At 32.9% G+C, this 18,336-nt stretch overlaps 1 protein-coding gene across 1 annotated transcript in view; it reads right to left on the bottom strand.

The window, feature by feature from the left end:
• Nucleotides 1-953: 953 nt before the first annotated feature.
• LOC149801171 (uncharacterized) overlaps nt 954-18,336 on the bottom strand; it is a 44,601-nt gene continuing 27,218 nt past the window's right edge. The window contains exons 6-9 of the mRNA XM_089955199.1: nt 16,348-16,471; nt 11,463-12,174; nt 10,858-11,046; nt 954-7,335 (exon numbers count right to left, since the gene is read on the bottom strand). Of these exons, the coding sequence (XP_089811325.1) occupies nt 7,226-7,335; nt 10,858-11,046; nt 11,463-12,174; nt 16,348-16,471 (1,135 nt within the window). The 3' untranslated portion in view covers nt 954-7,225. The remainder of the gene's footprint in view (nt 7,336-10,857; nt 11,047-11,462; nt 12,175-16,347; nt 16,472-18,336) is intronic.

Genomic DNA, 18,336 nt, shown 5'->3' with positions numbered 1-18,336 from the left:
GTTGTTTTCATCTAGACCTGACTTACAAATGAGTATATATGGTATACATGTTTGGTGCAATTATAGATAATTTAATAAAATGTTCATGCAATTATAGCAGTATATATGGTATACATGTTTGGTGCAATTATAGATAATTTAATAAAATGTTCATGCAATTATTGCAGTATATATGGTATACATGTTTGGTGCAATTATAGATAATTTAATAAAATGTTCATGCAATTATAGCAGTATATATGGTATACATGTTTTGGTGCAATTATAGATAATTTAATAAAATGTTCATGCAATTATAGCAGTATATATGGTATACATGTTTTGGTGCAATTATAGATAATTTAACAAAATGTTCATGCAATTATAGCAGTATATATGGTATACATGTTTGGTGCAATTATAAATAATTTAATAAAATGTTCATGCAATTATAGCAGTATATATGGTATACATGTTTTGGTGCAATTATAGATAATTTAATAAAATGTTCATGCAATTATAGCAGTATATATGGTATACATGTTTGGTGCAATTATAGATAATTTAATAAAATGTTCATGCAATTATTGCAGTATATATGGTATACATGTTTGGTGCAATTATAGATAATTTAATAAAATGTTCATGCAATTATAGCAGTATATATGGTATACATGTTTGGGTGCAATTATACATAATTTAATAAAATGTTCATGCAATTATAGCAGCATTTTCATCTGTTCACAATTTCTGACTTTTTAGGACTCATACATTTTGATCTGCATGTTTGCAATGGGGGGCATACATGTTCTACAAAGACAAACCCACACATGTAAGTAAGATACTTTGAGAATACATTATCACACTGATCACTGGTAGGATACCATGTTGCAGAAATATTTACCTTCTTACTGGATTGCTACATGATCTGTAAGTATCGTATATTGCCACTAGATTTAATAAAAAAAACAAAGTACAGAAAGAGTATTTTTATTTGTGAGGTAACATGTGGATATTGTGGTTGCTCCAAACTACTAATTTAATGACCTGACAAAACATGATCCAACCTGAAGAAAGTAGAACCCCTACCCCTATCACACACACATATCAGATGTAAATCCACAATTTAAACACTAAATTTTGTTCTTCTTTCATGTTTTGAAAATAAATCCAACAACCCCAAACCAACAAATCTGATATCCTGCAAGCATGAAGTTTTAGTGTGCATAGCTGAGGAAGAAAATATGTGCAAAGAGAGTGACTTCAGCTATTCCTGAACATCAGAAACTAACAAAGGAGTATATCCCTGTTGCATTTGTTTGCTTGGCAAATTAACAAAGGAATATATCCCTGTTGCATTTGTTTAGTTGGCGAATTTCAAAGCTGTATGGGTATGGTTTTTGAATAACTGAGATTCTTTGTTGATCAGATAAAAATGGTGTGGCCCCATAAATGAATGGGGCATATCTATCTTATCAATAACAAATGAAGTCATTTATGCACACAAACATTACCAATAGAGCCTCTTGTCTTGCAATTCTTACCTTATACCACTGCGTTTGGAAATAAGAAAGTTTAGAGGGCTTTACATAAAGGAAAACAAAAATGAAATTACCCAATAGATTTGAAATTTTAAAAAAAAATCATATAATCTAAGTAATAATAATAATAATAATGATATTAATCAGCATATGAGTAAACTTTACAGTGTACCTCTTAGAAAAGACTTTTAACCCCCCAAAATGATATGAAGAACACACACACACACACACACATATATATATATATATATATATATATATATATATATATATATATATATATATATATATATATATATATATATATATATATATATATATAAAATAATGATCATAATAAGAAGAACAACAAAATTAATGTAATAATATTATTAATTCTTTCTATGTCATGAAAATTATATTATGCCACATATAATTCATTTAAATAAATGCTAAAAAGAATAATATTTAAGAACTAAAAATGAAACATTTTCATGTTAAAATTTGGATGATATTTTTAAAGACTGAAATACATTTAAGACTTCATAATTACGGTATCTGCAAAATGCCTAGCTTTTTACAAATAGTCCATCGATGCTGTTATGGCTAGTGAAAATCAATCCTGGCTGCAAATACATTAACAAGGTCAATTATTACATTAATTTTTGTATTACATTAACAAGGTCAATTATTACATTAATTTTTGTATTACATTAACAAGGTCAATTATTACATTAATTTTTGTATTACATTAACAAGGTCAATTATTAGATTAATTTTTTGGTATTATTAGTATCTGGCCATGCATTTTTAAAAACACACTGTCACTCAGAAACAGCCTCCAGCTGTATTTGGCAGGGATAACCTATTCAAATTTGATGACCTATAAAGTCATATAACACAATAGAATATTCCACTACATAGTTCCAACTATAAGTGTCTGACTGGGTATTAAATACATATACGATAAGGTTCATAGAATAGCAATTACATATACAGTACAATGTGGGTTAGATGTTCAAAAACTGCCAAAGAAAACTCTATGTTCAAGTGTAAGTATACAAAGAATTTATAAAAACACTTATTACCAATCAGTAATGGGCAAATAATCATTAAATGGTACATGTACTGAACAAAAATCTAATGCCATTAAAATATTATATTATACAGAAAGTTAGGTTTTTCCCATGGATGGAAAGATCCTAGGTATATCACAGGTTTATTACCACTGATCAACACAGTTGCCAGTTGATGGCAAGGGGATCCCATTTTAAGTTCCAAACAGACAAATAAAACCATCCAAATTTTCAACATGTTCTTCCTCAGATCCCCATGTAAGTATCAATGAGACTAATTTTAACAAGCATATTTTAACGTGATCATAAATATAAAGTTTGAGTCAAAGACTTGTTTGTGATAACAAATAAAAGAGTACATAAGATAATTACATGAAACTTGCTACATGTTCAGAACACAAATTTTACAGAACAGGGCAGATCTAAACTATAATTAAAATATCAATTTTCTTGTGCATTTTTGGGGGAATCATATTAGAGCCATTATGGTATACAATTTATAAAAATGAGTTTTTGTATTATTTAAATTATTAGAAGATGATGAGATAAAAATATATTATAAAATACTGGTTTACATGACAAAAATATTATGAAAATAATGAAGTACGTTGGTATTAGGTATATACATCATCGTTCTATATATAAATATATTAAATACAATTCAGGGCAAATGAGAAACAACAGAACATATTGGTAAAAAAAATTATACAGCATTTCATTTGAAGAATTGTTTTAAAAAGAATGTTGCATCATGGAATGCAAACAAATCGAGGTCACATAAGTACAAATACCGATGATAGATAATTATATTTGGCTACTGATTTAAGTCAACTAAAATGTCAAATTCTGCATCTCATTTGCCCCTTGTAATGGACGGATTATTAATCAGCACACCTATTCCATTTCATTCACACAACTCCCTTGCTGACAGCGTTGAGGCCAAGGTAATACTCATCAGTTCAGGGAATACATTATCATACCTAATTCAAGCACAAACAATGTGATCCCAGTTATAGGACATAATTAATGTGTATGAGATTATTCACTTATAATTTTTCCATGTATCACATCCAAAGTAAGTCTACTTAATTAACAAGACCCCAAAGATATATATCTAATTAACAATACCCCAAAGGATATGTACCTAATTAACAATACCCCAAAGTATATGTACCTAATTAATAAAACCCCAAAGTATATGTACCTAATTAACAATACCCCAAAGGATATGTACCTAAGTAATAAAACCCCAAAGGATATGTACCGAAGTAATAAAACCCCAAAGGATATTTACCTAATTAACAACAAAGTACATGTATCTAATTAACAAAACTTCATAATCTGTTAATACTGGTGTAACAGTATAGTAAATGATATCAACATAATCTATTTCTAATATATCATGAAAAGAATGGAAAAAAATTATGACTTTAAGAAAACAACAACCAACAAGCTACCATGTTTCTTTCACACTGTCAATATCAGTCTTAAGAAATAGATGTAGATAAAAACTGGGCTCTATTAGCTCTTCCTAATTTAACTTTCCAATACACCTGTTGATGAAGCAGCAGGAGCAACATAAGCAGCACATTTTACACCTGCCCATGTTTAATAGTCAACGTGTTGACTTGGGAGATCATTGCATTACAAAGTTACAAAGCATTATTTTCTTATTAGACCCCTGATCTCAAGGCCCAATAATCTATCAAGATGCTTTATTACATAAGCTCAAGTCAACCAGAAAATTTGATTATCGAGCTCTGAAATATGTTAATTTGTAAAACCCATTTTTTTTAGCTGCAGAGTCCTTGAAATCTGATCTTTCTGTGCCTTAAGTGCAAGCTCTCCACAAACTCTGATCAAGGTAAGTGGTCTAGTACTAAGTTATTATGCAAAAGCCAGTTTTGTCCTTTGAACTGATCTGACCTGGAACTTTCAATCCCCTTATAAAGATGCCTTACTTGCTCTAAGTACATGCCATCAACATAATTTTGTCCAGGTCTGTGCTATTGTTATTGCAAAGAAACCATTTTTCTTCTTTAAATCACAGTTACCTTTACTTTTGATTTTTGATCCCTATTTCACTAGGCTATTTCCTTACCCAATATGCAAGACATCCACAAACTTTGGTGAAGATAAATGGTCAAGAACTAAAACCTTGGTGCATAAGTCATTTTCTTTTCTGTCACAGTGCCTTGACCTATGACCTTTTCAACCTCCAAATCAATTGGCTTCTTTCTCACCTCAAGTGAAAACTATCTACTAACATTTAGTCCACATCTATGATGCAGAACTAATGTTATTGTACAAAAAAAATCATATCTTTTTCAATTACAGTGACTTTGATCTCTGATCAAAAGATGCAGTCTTATTCAACACTGTCAAGTGAGGTATAGAGCTAATGTTACTGTGTGGAAACCATTTCTCTTCATTCATTCAGTGACTTTGACCGTTTACCTTTCCATTCCAAAACTGACAAGCTTCTATCTTGCCCCAGGTACAAGTAATCCAAAGTTTAATCCAGGTAAGTAAAGAAGAGCTAATGTTATTGTGCAGTGAAAAAATTCTTCTATCAGTCAGTCACAATGACCATGACATCCCTAAGTGCAAGATATCCGTAAAGTTTAGAACTAATGTTAATATTCTTCAGTTGCTGTGACCTTCACCAATTTTATGTAGTTCTTGTAGAGACTGGGTATTTATAAGAAGTGACCTCCACCAATTTTATGTAGTTCTTGTAGAGATTGAGCATTTATAAGAAGTGACCTTCACCAATGTTATGTAGTTTTCGTAGAGATTGGGTATTTATAAGAAGTGACCTTCACCAGTTTTATGTAGTTCTTGTAGAGATTGGGTATTTATAGGAAGTGACCTTCACCAATGTTATGTAGTTTTCGTAGAGATTGGGTATTTATAAGAAGTGACCTTCACCAGTTTTATGTAGTTCTTGTAGAGATTGGGTATTTATAAGAAGTGACCTTCACCAATGTTATGTAGTTCTCGTAGAGATTGGGTATTTATAACAAGTGACCTTCACCAGTTTTATGTAGTTCTTGTAGAGATTGGGTATTTATAAGAAGTGCAAACACTTCAATGTATGCCTCTAATAATCTCTCTGAAACACAGCTAGTCACTCGATTGTCACAGGCCCACTGAAATTTGTTATGTGACAGTACAGTGACATGTAAATCAGATAATTTGGATCATCTCAATATACAAGTGCAATAATTTGGATCATCTCAATATACAAGTGCAAGAAATGTTATAATACCATACTGGAACATAAAAACATTCTATTAAGAGTCCTGACAATAACAAATCCTGACTGAGAATGCGCTGTTTTGATGATACATTCTATTAAGGGTCCTGACAATAACAAATCCTGACTGAGAATGTGCTGTTTTGATGATACATTCTACTAAGGGTCCTGACAATAATAGATCTTGTCTGAGAATGCGCTGTTTTGATGATACATTCTATTAAGGGTCCTGACAATAACAAATCCTGACTGAGAATGTGCTGTTTTGATGATACATTCTACTAAGAGTCCTGACAATAACAAATCCTGACTGAGAATGCACTGTTTTGATGATACATTCTATTAAGGGTCCTGATAATAATAGATCTTGTCTGAGAATATGGTGTTCTGATAATAAACTGCATCCTCCAGTAAAACTTTAATGTCAGCTGTAAACAACGACTGAATTATAAATCAACCCATGCCAAAACAGTGTCCACTTTCCATAAAACCAATCAAAGACAAAAGGCACACTGAACTTCTGTTTTGTTATAACTCCATCAATTTAAACAAGTTGCTCTGTGGACTTCCTAAGCAATTGCAAGGCAGTGGCATGTCTGTCCTGACCAATTAGATGTGTAATAAACAATATATAGAATAGATTATTTATAACATTTCACAGAGGACTGGGATTTTTGGAATGTTATAACCAAAATTCATCAATTATTTTTCAAAACGTTTATGTACGTGTCCATGTAAGTGGACCCATATAAAATAACAATTTATACTGGATTTATCACTGTCTGACCTCGTATGTAATGGTAATAATCAAGCCTTTGTTTCCTGGCACCTATGTTAGAACTTTGTTATTTAGAACTTTGTTATTTACCAATTATGAATAACATGTAATTATAACACTTTTGTTACCATGTACCCTTGTTGTTATGCCTCTGTTATTTGACAGCCACCCTTTATCTGATGCATCAGGTGATAAAAACATTAGATGTATAACTGAACTTACTTCCTCAAGTGAATAACATAAATCAAATGCTAAACCCAAAAAACCATTGTAATAAAGGAACATTATAACAAAGCCTTTGCATAATAATTAGGAATTTGGCTGAAGAAATTAAACTCAAATGTTCTATGAGAGATAACATTGTATTCATGAACATAACGAAACGATCTTTACTGTAGATGGTTGATGCAGTATTCATCTTGGGCAAGTGCTTCGTCACAAAGTTAACATTATTTTCAGCCACTAGTATAGACACGTACAAGTAGTATAGACACGTACATGAACATATTAGGGTATGAGTGCTAAGATTCAATCTGCTCGAAATTTTGTATTCTGAATTATGCATATTAAAAAGGTAGATCATCATATTCATTTTTTTAAGCCAGCATAATAGTTATAATTTCTGATCATCTTCACTATCGTAGTTTGGTCTTCGTGTTTGATTTGGGGGTTCCTCATCAAAAGAAAGGTCCTCAGCAATGGCCCACTTCTTGGAGGAATAAACTGAAGAAAACAAAATTGAAAGAAATGCTGGAATTAATTTCTGCAAGGCAAAAAAACTGTTGAAAAGAGACTGTTCACAATGCATGTTGTTCTAATCACTTTTATACTATCAGTAGTTGTGCCATTTGTCTGAAAGACAACATTCACTGAACAAACGCTAGAAGCTGTTCTACAGTACCACACCCTGAAGAAGGTATACCAGTCATGTTATTATCAACTCTAATGAATGGCAGGTAAAGACTTAGAAGCAATCTGGTGTACACATTTGTTGCAAACATGCCATAAATATTGGAGACAAAAGATGGGGATATAGCAAAGGGCATAATTCTCAATAATTACACAGTGTTTCTACTACAGTCACATTAGCACAGATTGATCAGCTGGTCAATTGACATGTACGTTTTATAAGTCTGTATGCAATCAATAAATAACTGTTCCATCTAATTGGTGCCATTGGTACTAACTAAAAGTCTTGGATGCATTATAATGGAAACTTATTTTTCAAAATGGCAAGAATGAAGCTGTCATTCTTGTACAGGTTAAGGGTGGCAAGTACTATTTTTGCAACTAAGGTATGAAACTATTGCATTGTTTTTAAAAGAACTATGTTCTTCTAGAAGAAAAATAACTTTCTTTGGATACAAATAAATACAAATAAATATGTAAAGAAATTCTTACACTTAGATACATTTATTTGTGTGCATAAGTACTTTTAATTCATTAGCCAATAATAAATTCCTATGCCATGTTTTTGTTTATAAAAAAATCTTAATTCACAAGATTGTAATAATTCATTGGCATTTTACAAACATTATATATATTTATCATTATTATAATTTGCTGGTGCTTTACAAACTATGCATGTATTTATCATTATTATAATTTGCTGGTACTTTACAAACTATGCATGTATTTATCATTATAATAATTTGCTGGTGCTTTACAAACTATGCATGTATTTATCATTATTATAATTTGCTGGTACTTTACAAACTATCCATGTATTTATCATCATAATAATTTCACTGGTATTTTACAAACTATCCATGTATTTAGCGTTTAACTGCACCTCAGCACAAAATGGCAATATGTGTCACTTAGAAATCCTATAAAATCTAAAAGGTGAAGGATAATGTTATAAAATTAAATTATCAAATTTTAAAAATTAAGTGTTACTTAAATTATAAATCATTCATTATAAATCATAATGTGTATTACTGTAAAAGTTTTATAACTAGTTCAATTAAAATGAATGTTTACATTTAAAACTGAATGTTTTATATGTTCTAAACTGTTTTCTTCAAGGGAAAATACTGCACAACTGCAAATGTCATTCTAAATGGTCCTCACAATAGGTTACTTCCCTTGTCTTTTGCTAACAAGAAATCTGGGTCAGCTGAAGGCTTTCTGTTGAATTTTCTCTCAATGCTGTTGTTTGCATATTCTATGATAAAAATTATTTCAAGATTTCTATAGTTTTTGTATCTTCATCCATATTTTATGGCACCATTTGTCCAACAGTGAAAAGTCCATATGCCAGGATGCTTTGTGCCAAAGTTCTTAAAAAAATGTGTTTGCTATTTTTTATGTGAAATATAAATATTAGTAATTGTCTTTAAAATTTACCCAGCCAGGACATGGATTTTTGCATGTTCAATACATAAAACACCACATAATTAAATATGTCAATCAACCTGGAGCCAGCCTATCATTTATTTTCTATAGTTGGATTGGCAACAATCCTCCTTTAAAGTGTAAAATGGGAGGTGCAGATATGAAAAGAAAGGAAATTTTCATGGTGTAATCTGTTTGAACAAGAAAAAGCTGAAGACATAAACAGTAAACTTTTGGATGTGACGAACTGACAGATGTTCAAACTGTCACACAAACACAACAGCAAATGGATAAAAATAGGACTAAAGGTCAGATGGACTGAGAAATGAATCAACATGGAGGGAACAGATGCGTGTAGCTTGGATATGGATCAATGGATCTAAACCCAAATAGATAGGTGAACAAAAAAAATGAAAAGACAAATGGATGAATCAGCGAAGAGTGAAAAAGGGCAGATAGGCAACTGGTAGACAGATGGATGAAGAAATTGATGGCAAATTTATAAATGATTAAAAGTTGGAAGTGTGTAGAGAGAGAATAGATAAAATAATGGTCAGATTGAGATGGTGGAGATAAAAATTAACTTATAAGTGACTGGGATTGGAGTTTTAGACAGATAACAAAGCTGTCTGATGAATAATTGGATAGAAGCATGGGCAAACTTTCCAAAAATTCTTTAGAAATCACTCAAACAAGTGAAAGTCTTGTTAAAACAACTATAAACACCTTTGAACTGGATGGAAGAGGATGCGACTTATTTTGATGCGACCCATTTACTCATTTCAGACTCAAACCTCATGATACCCAACGAAAGAATGTTTCTAAAAGTTGTTTTCTATGAGCACACTATAACTGAAACACAGAACCAAGGTTCTAATGATGTAATATTTCTACATTTACCAAACTCTTGTCAACTCTTTCATTTAAATGCCTATTCCTCCTCTTCCCCCTAATCTCCCCTTCATTAACTACTGGCAGAAGACATTTAAATACTTTATTATAAGTGGCTTAATTATTATTGACGATAGAGCTGCATAGTATAGATACTGAATTCAAAGTGTATGCTATCAATGTCCTAGTGCTGGCTTTTATAAGTTTAAAAAAGTAGCAAAGTGTTACAATATTTATTTATTTAGACTTCTATACCCATACTGTATATTATTTTGCAAACAGTTGGGGGGATATTTCTCAGGTGTATTAACTGTTTGTATCTTACACATTCTCTGTGGATACAATATATATCACATCTTACACATATTACTTCACCACATTCTCTGTGGATACAATATATATCACATCTTACACATATTACTTCACCACATTCTCTGTGGATACAATATATATCACATCTTACACATATTACTTCACCACATTCTCTGTGGATACAATATATCACATCTTACACATATTACTTCACCACATGCTCTGTGGATATAATATATATCACATCTTACACATATTACTTCACCACATTCTCTGTGGATACAATATATATCACAACTTACAAATATTACTTCACCACATTCTCTGTGGATACAATATATATCACATCTTATGCATATTACTTCACCCCATTCTCTGTGGATACAATATATATCACATCTTACACATATTACTTTCACCATTCTCTTCATATATATAATACAGATCATGACTTAATGTGAAAACTGGGCTGTAACCATGATTTAATGTGAAAACTGGGCTGTAACCATGACTTAATGTGAAAACTGGGCTGTAGCCATGATTTAATGTGGAAACTGGGCTGTAACCATGACTTAATGTGAAAACTGGGCTGTAATCATGATTTAATGTGAAAACTGGGCTGTAACCATGACTTAATGTGAAAACTGGGCTGTAACCATAAAATTGTATTACTTTATCTGTTAGAGTTTTCTTCTCTATCCTTACCATTTATGCCAGGATTGTCAAGCATTTTACGAGGGCTTCTTGTCCATGGAAGGGGATCTTTTGGGGAGTTGTGAACATCAGATAGCTCAAATTCATCATCTGATGGTGCCACACTGTTCTTTATCAGTTTCTTTTTCTTCTTTTTTGCCCTCAGTTTCTTCACTGGTGTTTCTGATCGGACTTCTTCTTCTAGAACAAAGAGAAGAAAATTGACGCTTATTTTCATACAACAATAATAATAATGAGGATTTTGTAAAGCGCCTAATCTTTAGAAGCTCTAAGCACTTTACAACATCAGACAACACCTATAACATAAAAAACCCATATATAATGATATTATTACAAAAAACAAACACCATGAAATTAAAAACATAAAACATACTGAAAATATTTAAGGTAGGGAACATTATTAGGTCTTTAAGTTGTTCTTGCAGTCAAAATAAGTGAGTTTTAAGAGTACTCTTGAATAGGATCACTGTATCTTTAAGTCTAAGTTCAGTGGGCAATTCATTCCACATTGCTGGGCCCCGGTATGCAAAAGAACGTTGTCCATATGATTTCGTTTTCATAGTGGGAATAATGTGTGTGTGTGTGTTTGATCTCACCTGCACCATTGTGGTATTTTAACTCATGCCTGCCAGGAGATATTTCCTTTGCATCCTCATCAAGAACTCTGCGAGTGTCAAAACTTTCCTGTCCAAATTTTCCTTTCTTTTTCTTTCCCTTTTTCTTTTTTCCTGTGGTTTTTTTATTACCATCCTCCTGACTGTTAGGGACCTCATATGAATTGTCCAAGCTATTCACTTTCTTCAGCTCCTCTTCCCCTGATGAAATTTCCTGTTCTGTTGTGACCTGAATCCTGGACACAGACTGTGAGGATTTTCTAGATTGCCAAAAATGATCTTCCTTGTAAGAGTTATTTTGATCTTCATCAGTATGATGACTCCTCTCTCTTTTATGATTCTTTTCTTTCATATTCTCATCTTCCATGAACTTTGTTCCAAGAGGTTTTTGAAGTGGCGGCAATTTTTTTCGAGAACCTCTCATACTTAAGGTGACTATATTATCACTATCTTCATCCGACTTGTGTCTATCATCACCAATTGGGGAATGAACAGAGTCTCTGTTTGAATGATTATAACTGAGGAAGGTCCTTGAGGATTTGGGTGCCTTGAACCCAAGAATGTCTTCATCATCCTCATCATCCACTTCTGACCTTTTATGGTTTAACTCCCTTTGCTCTTGTTGTCCTTCAGTGAAGCCAGCAGCAGCAGCAGCCTCTTTTTTCTTTCTCTTTGCCTCCTTTAACTTTTCTTCCTTCAAATATAAACGTGATTTGTAATAAGTCAATCTTCTTACATCATTTACCTTGAAAATTTACAATATGTATATTATGATCATTATAGTTAATATTGCTGAAGAAAGAGGTAGTTGACATGAGCAGCAACTTGACTGATGAAAATTCAGACAGGCAACCACTGACCAGTGATTTGCAAGTGCCAGCGGAAGGAATACAACTAATGTAGAGACAATGTGTGTGTAGTTCTTTACTGTAAACTTAAAGTAATATTTTTCCATAATTTGACCAAACTCAACGACAACCCTGTTCCTAATTTTTTAAGACAATCTTTTGTAATGAAAAAGCTTTATTCACCAACATGTCAACCAATATATTTAAAAAATGGGATACTTGTTTTTTGTCCTCAAGGTATTGGACCATGTAATTTTAAATTAAGTCACAAAGAATTCTATGTGGTTTCCATCAAGGTGGTGGTATACATGAGACTGGTGACAAAACAAAATTGCAAATAATGAAAATAAATATGTTTCCAAATACGCAAAGGAATTGCAATTTATTTATATACAAAACTCAACAAAAGATATTACTGTAATGAGGTGATACAAAAATCTAAAATGTTTATTCTATAAAAGGTACAGAGTCCTCCAACTCACTTGATATGATCTCAATGAAACCTGATTCTATAACTATTTGCAGAACTGTAAATCAAGTATACTCCTGGTTTTATCATATAACAAACACTATTTTGAATAGAACTTTCAGAGGTAAAAATGAAGTTTTCAGGGTTCCTTCTGTTCACTTGATTTGATCTCATGGAAACAGGCTTCCATAACTCTATTGAAAACTGTAAATCAAGTGCACTCCTGAGTTTATCAGAGGAGAGACATGGAGCTTTGTACAGAACATCTTGATCAAGTACTACTCACTTGATTTGATCTCGAAGACATTGGGTTCCATAGGTGGCACTCTACAGTTTTGTTTCTGCATAGGGTTAGATTTTTTTAAGAAAAAGGATTTCCCAGCTTTTCCTAATTGGTTATACTAGCTGCATAATAAATATCTTGTATATCTTAGGTATTTTTAAAAGAACTATTAGCTCCCTTTATTTTGCTGCTTACTTTTGATTAGTGTAGGATGGATTATAGTTTATACAGCTAGCTTTACTTCAGAAGTTCATTTATAAAAAAAATTGCTAGCTCCGCTTGGTCATTTTCATTTCCTGAACTGATAAGAGCCAATAACTATTTATTTACATTTTATATCATTAGTAATTTATTCATTGCACTTTTAGAAGCTGATATTGTCTAGTCCGGCCAAATTAATGTTCCATATTTTAATAACTACTAACGATAGCATACTTTAAACTAAGTAAGACCGATTTTTCAAGAACATGGGTGCACATGGCAGAAGCCCCTTTGCTTAGCTGTGTGCTTAAGTCATCTACAATTTCACATGTACAGTATCCAAAGAAATTTCAGCCATAGTACACACAAGTAACATAGAGATATCCCAACATTCTCTCCATTGTGCATGTTGCAAATGCAAAACAAGTTCACCTCACACCTGTCACTCTCTCAGAAGTTCATAATATCTCAGAGCACCCCCATAACTATGTGCAGATTTGCAAATCAAGTGTGCCTTTGAGTTCATCATAGGAGACAGTTTTTCACACAACTTTCAGTGATCTCTATGAATATTATTTATAAAATTAAAGTATGAATAAAAATTCACTTCAATTTTTTCAATCATATTGACCACAAAAAGTATAAAAAAATGTACCAAAGCGTTTAATTGCTCTGTTACATCTATTTCAGAATGGTCAACTTATGCAATACTTGTTTTTCTTCCAATACATGTGTCCAACCATACACTATCGCAAAATTCCAGTCCTTTCAAGCTTAAAAAATATGCTACTCATGTATTCTGCTCATTTTAGCAACAGAGGTGCTAAAACATCATTTACTTACTAATGTGGAGTTCTAATGAATGACTGGATTGCTGCCCACATCATGATAATCATCATTTGCTAGGAAGCATGCTATTTCTTAAGGCCTTGCAGAAACAAAATTCTCTTGTGACTTTTCAGGAGATTAATGCCACCCTGGCCGTTCTTAAGAATTTGAAGGCTCACAAGCACATATACTTTCCTTGATCCAACATTTATCCATAAAAGACTCAGCATTCTGTGCATCAACTGAAATAGTTATCTGGCCTATACCTTCTTTGCTTTGTTGATGGTCTCTTACAGAATTCAGACATGGAAGGGGTTTAGGCTATGTCTTTTAAGTGCTTGTTCTGTTCTGACTTAGATACAATTAACATTTTACTGCAAATCTATTCTACGATATACCCTACTATTATCCTTATTGGTGAGTTCGAATAACAAGCAGTGCAAATGATCGCTTGTCCTTATAACATCTACTGCATGGACAATGGCTTCAATAGCGCATTGACAGATTTTCATTTCCCTAAAGAGAACCTCATTTCCCTACTGGCAGCCTTGCTGATTTGACCTCTTCTGTCCATTCTTGCCCTCAATCTGGTTTTAACTGGATAACCAAACCACTAAGCATGTTTAATTACCATGTAAATAACACTGCATAGCCATGTGGTTGTTGCGATAATGTACATCGTAATTTAATACAAGAATGAATTGTTGATTTAGCAGTGTATATTGATAATGGCATATAGTAGTGTCATAATACTGAAAATTTTTTGTTTCATCTCTTTCTCTCTCACACACACACACACGCATGCTCACACTCATGCGCATTAACTAAAACAAGATGTCAAGTTCTTTATTTATTTTTTTGTAATTTGATAATGAGATTATTGTTGCTGTAGAAATACATGTTGAAATTAATTTCTTGACAATGTGGACTCGTATTGTTGCATACAATTTGCCAATAAATAATGCCAATAACTAATACATGTTCAAACCATCTTAATCATTTTGCCAACAATACACAACATAACAGCTATATATGATGTAATGCAGATGAGCTTCCACAATGAGACATAATCCTTTCTCTCTCTCGTTCATTAATAACAACAATAATCTTTTTTATTTTTATTGTAATTAGAATCTTGAGTTGAGGCAGGGTACAGTTTCCCTGTCAGGGTCAGTATTATCCCTTGCCCATCAAACAAGGCAGGGTGTAGTTTCCCTGTCATGGTCAGTATTGTCCCTTTCCCATCAAACAAGGCAGGGTGCAGTTTCCCTGTCAGGGTCAGTATTATCCCTTGCCCATCAAACAAGGCAGGGTGTAGTTTCCCTGTCATGGTCAGTATTGTCCCTTTCCCATCAAACAAGGCAGGGTGCAGTTTCCCTGTCAGGGTCAGTATTGTCCCTTGCCCATCAAACAAGGCAGGATGCAGTTTCCCTGTCAGGGCACTTAAAACAGGATAATATCTCTTTGATGGACAAAACTGTTCAGCATTCCAAGTATTATTTTGAAGTTAATATTTTTTTAAAAAAGCAGTGCACATCTTGTGTTTTAAGCTTTAAAAGGGCAATTTCTCCATTAAGAACAGGTGCACTGCAAAGGTGGCAGGGTGCATCTCCATGTTATTTGCTTATAAGGGAAAACAATGTATGAAGAACATAGTAAAGCAGAAAATGAAGTAGGCTTTTGCAAAATTAAACTGGAGATGGTTCAAAGAAATAACACCACTAACCGCTAACTTTTCGAATACAAGTCAATAATATTGCTCCAAAGGGTTTCTGTAACACAGTCATGCATATCGTTTACCTTAAAGATGAACATTTAACTTTAAAATACAGTTTTCATTATTGAATGACAAAATTGGGGGTGGGGTGTCTAAGTGGTCTAAAGTTTGAAATAATGATGAAACAAATAAAAAACTCAACAGCTGATCTTGATCCTGTAGTTTACTAAATCTGGGACATAAACAGTGTGCTAGAATAATTTTGCTATCCTACATGGGGATACATACATAGAAAATGCCATACGAAGTGTGTATGTACTTAGATCCCCTCCAACACCATTCCCTGCCAACTGTACTTTAACACAGGTTGTTAGAATTTGCAGTACAATAAAAGTATAAAAAAAATTTAAAAATGAGGAAAGGATTTTTGTTTGCTAGTGCAATCACCAAACAAATATGATACTGCACTGGACGATGACCTATAATGAACTAAACATGTGCCAACTGTTTTTGGTCTGTACCTTCTTTTTGATTTCATCAATATCAAGGCGCCTAAAGGGATCTCCATCCACCATATCCTCTTCTTCATCCTCTTCAATTTCCTCAAACCCTGATTTTTTCTTCTCCTCAGCTTCCTGAAGTTCCCTGAAAATATATTTTTTTAAAAGTTGCATGTATTATCCTAATTCTAAAGAATCGAGTATAGATCCCTGTGATGCACAACAGACACTCCAAAAATTGAAAGTAACACGTGTAGTAAATATTTATTTTTTAAAACTGATCATGCTTGAATAATCAAGTTTATGAAAAAGAAATAACAGTATTTAAGAAAATATAACAATATATAATCATGTGTAAGTCGAGTCTAAATGACAGCTGCACAGACTCTGATGTGCCATCATATAACGCACTGGCAGATCTGTGCCTATGCAATTTGTTATGTGTAATATGTAAAACAAAATAAAAACAATATAGATCCTGATCTTCTGGTGCATTATGAGCTAGCAGATCATTCTACAAAATAGTCAAATGCAAAAGCAGCTGGCCTAGAAATCTGAATCAACAGGATGCTCTCTGTTGAAATTTTTTCTAATGCTGCTGACTACAAGAATCTCTAGTTACTTGTATTTTCAGCCATATCGGATGGCATGTCAGCATCATTGTCAAATAAAGAAAACTGTGACAAATTCTGTCCAAATTTTGTTTTGTTTTTTGTTTTGGTTAATAAAGTTGTGTAAATGCTTTCCTTCTTTTAGTGGTGGCTTGGCATCTTTTGTATAAATTTGAAAGCCCTTTTTGCTTGGGATGCTATCTGTAATGTTTGATCAAATTGTGCTGAGCAGCCATTCAGATTGTTTATATTTTTAGCAAGAGTGGCCATATTTGACAGCATATAAACTGAAAGACATCCATGCCAGAATGCTTTTTTGTCAATTTAGCAAGAGTGGCCATATTTGACAGCATATAAACTGAAAGACATCCATGCCAGAATGTTTTTTTGTCAATTTCTAACGGGTGGATAATCAGCAGCTACACAAATATGAAAGCCCTATATGGCTGGAAATATTCTCTCAAATTTGGTCAATATAATTGGGTGGTCTTTTACAAGAAGTTACTGAAAGGTTTTTCTGGGTTTTTTTTGTAACAGTGGCCACATTGGCAAAACTTGTACAAATTCAATAGGTTTTGTTTCTAGGATGCTGTCAAGTTTGGTTATATTCCCTCTAACAGTTTTGGAAAAGATGTCCTTTCAAGGTCTATCTAATTTTAGTAATGGGAGACATATTTGATTCATGATCAGAATCATTTGTACAGCTTGAAAGTCTTTAAGCTGGCATGCTTTCTGTCAAATATGATCAAACTCTGTTCACCAGTTTTGGAGAAGAGGTCACTATCAAAGCTTTTCTGTTTTTAGTGATGATGGCTATAACTGATTGCAAATCAGCATCAGTTGTATAAATCTGACAACCCCCATGCCAGGGTATTTTCTATCAAACTTGCCATGTCATGTTGTTTACAAGTTTGTTTTAATTTAGAGTAAAAGCTGCCATAAGGTATAATGGTACCAATTGCGCAAGACCAGGTGGGCGGAGCCTAAGGTGTAGGGAAGATTGCATTCAGAAATAAAGAACAACACTAGCTGTGATTGGTGCATTATGTAAGAGTTATACTTTCTGTTAGGCTTAAAAAAAAGTGTAGCCTCTTGGCAACATGTGAGTGTATGTTAATTTCTATTTAGATTATATTTTGTATTTTTTATGATTTTTTTAAAATATGGTACACATGGCTGAAAATGTGCCTGTTGTGACTAGATAACTCTCACCCCTGTCTAGTTCCAGTGGAGTTATCTCTCTTAAATGCAATGGAGTACCTGGTTCTGTCATTGTCAAATTGACAATCTAACACTGCTCTCTAGAAAAGTGTGTGACATGCATGCTAAAGTAGGATAGAAAATATATTTATTTCCCCAAACATTAGCATTAAGGTCTATGGAAAAACAATTGGTACCG

The sequence above is a fragment of the Sinohyriopsis cumingii genome, chromosome 4 (genome assembly GCF_028554795.1).
Source record: "Sinohyriopsis cumingii isolate HCF-2022 chromosome 4, ASM2855479v2, whole genome shotgun sequence".
Classification (NCBI taxonomy): Eukaryota; Metazoa; Mollusca; class Bivalvia; order Unionida; family Unionidae; genus Sinohyriopsis; species Sinohyriopsis cumingii.
This window is presented reverse-complemented; position numbering and strand designations above follow the sequence as displayed.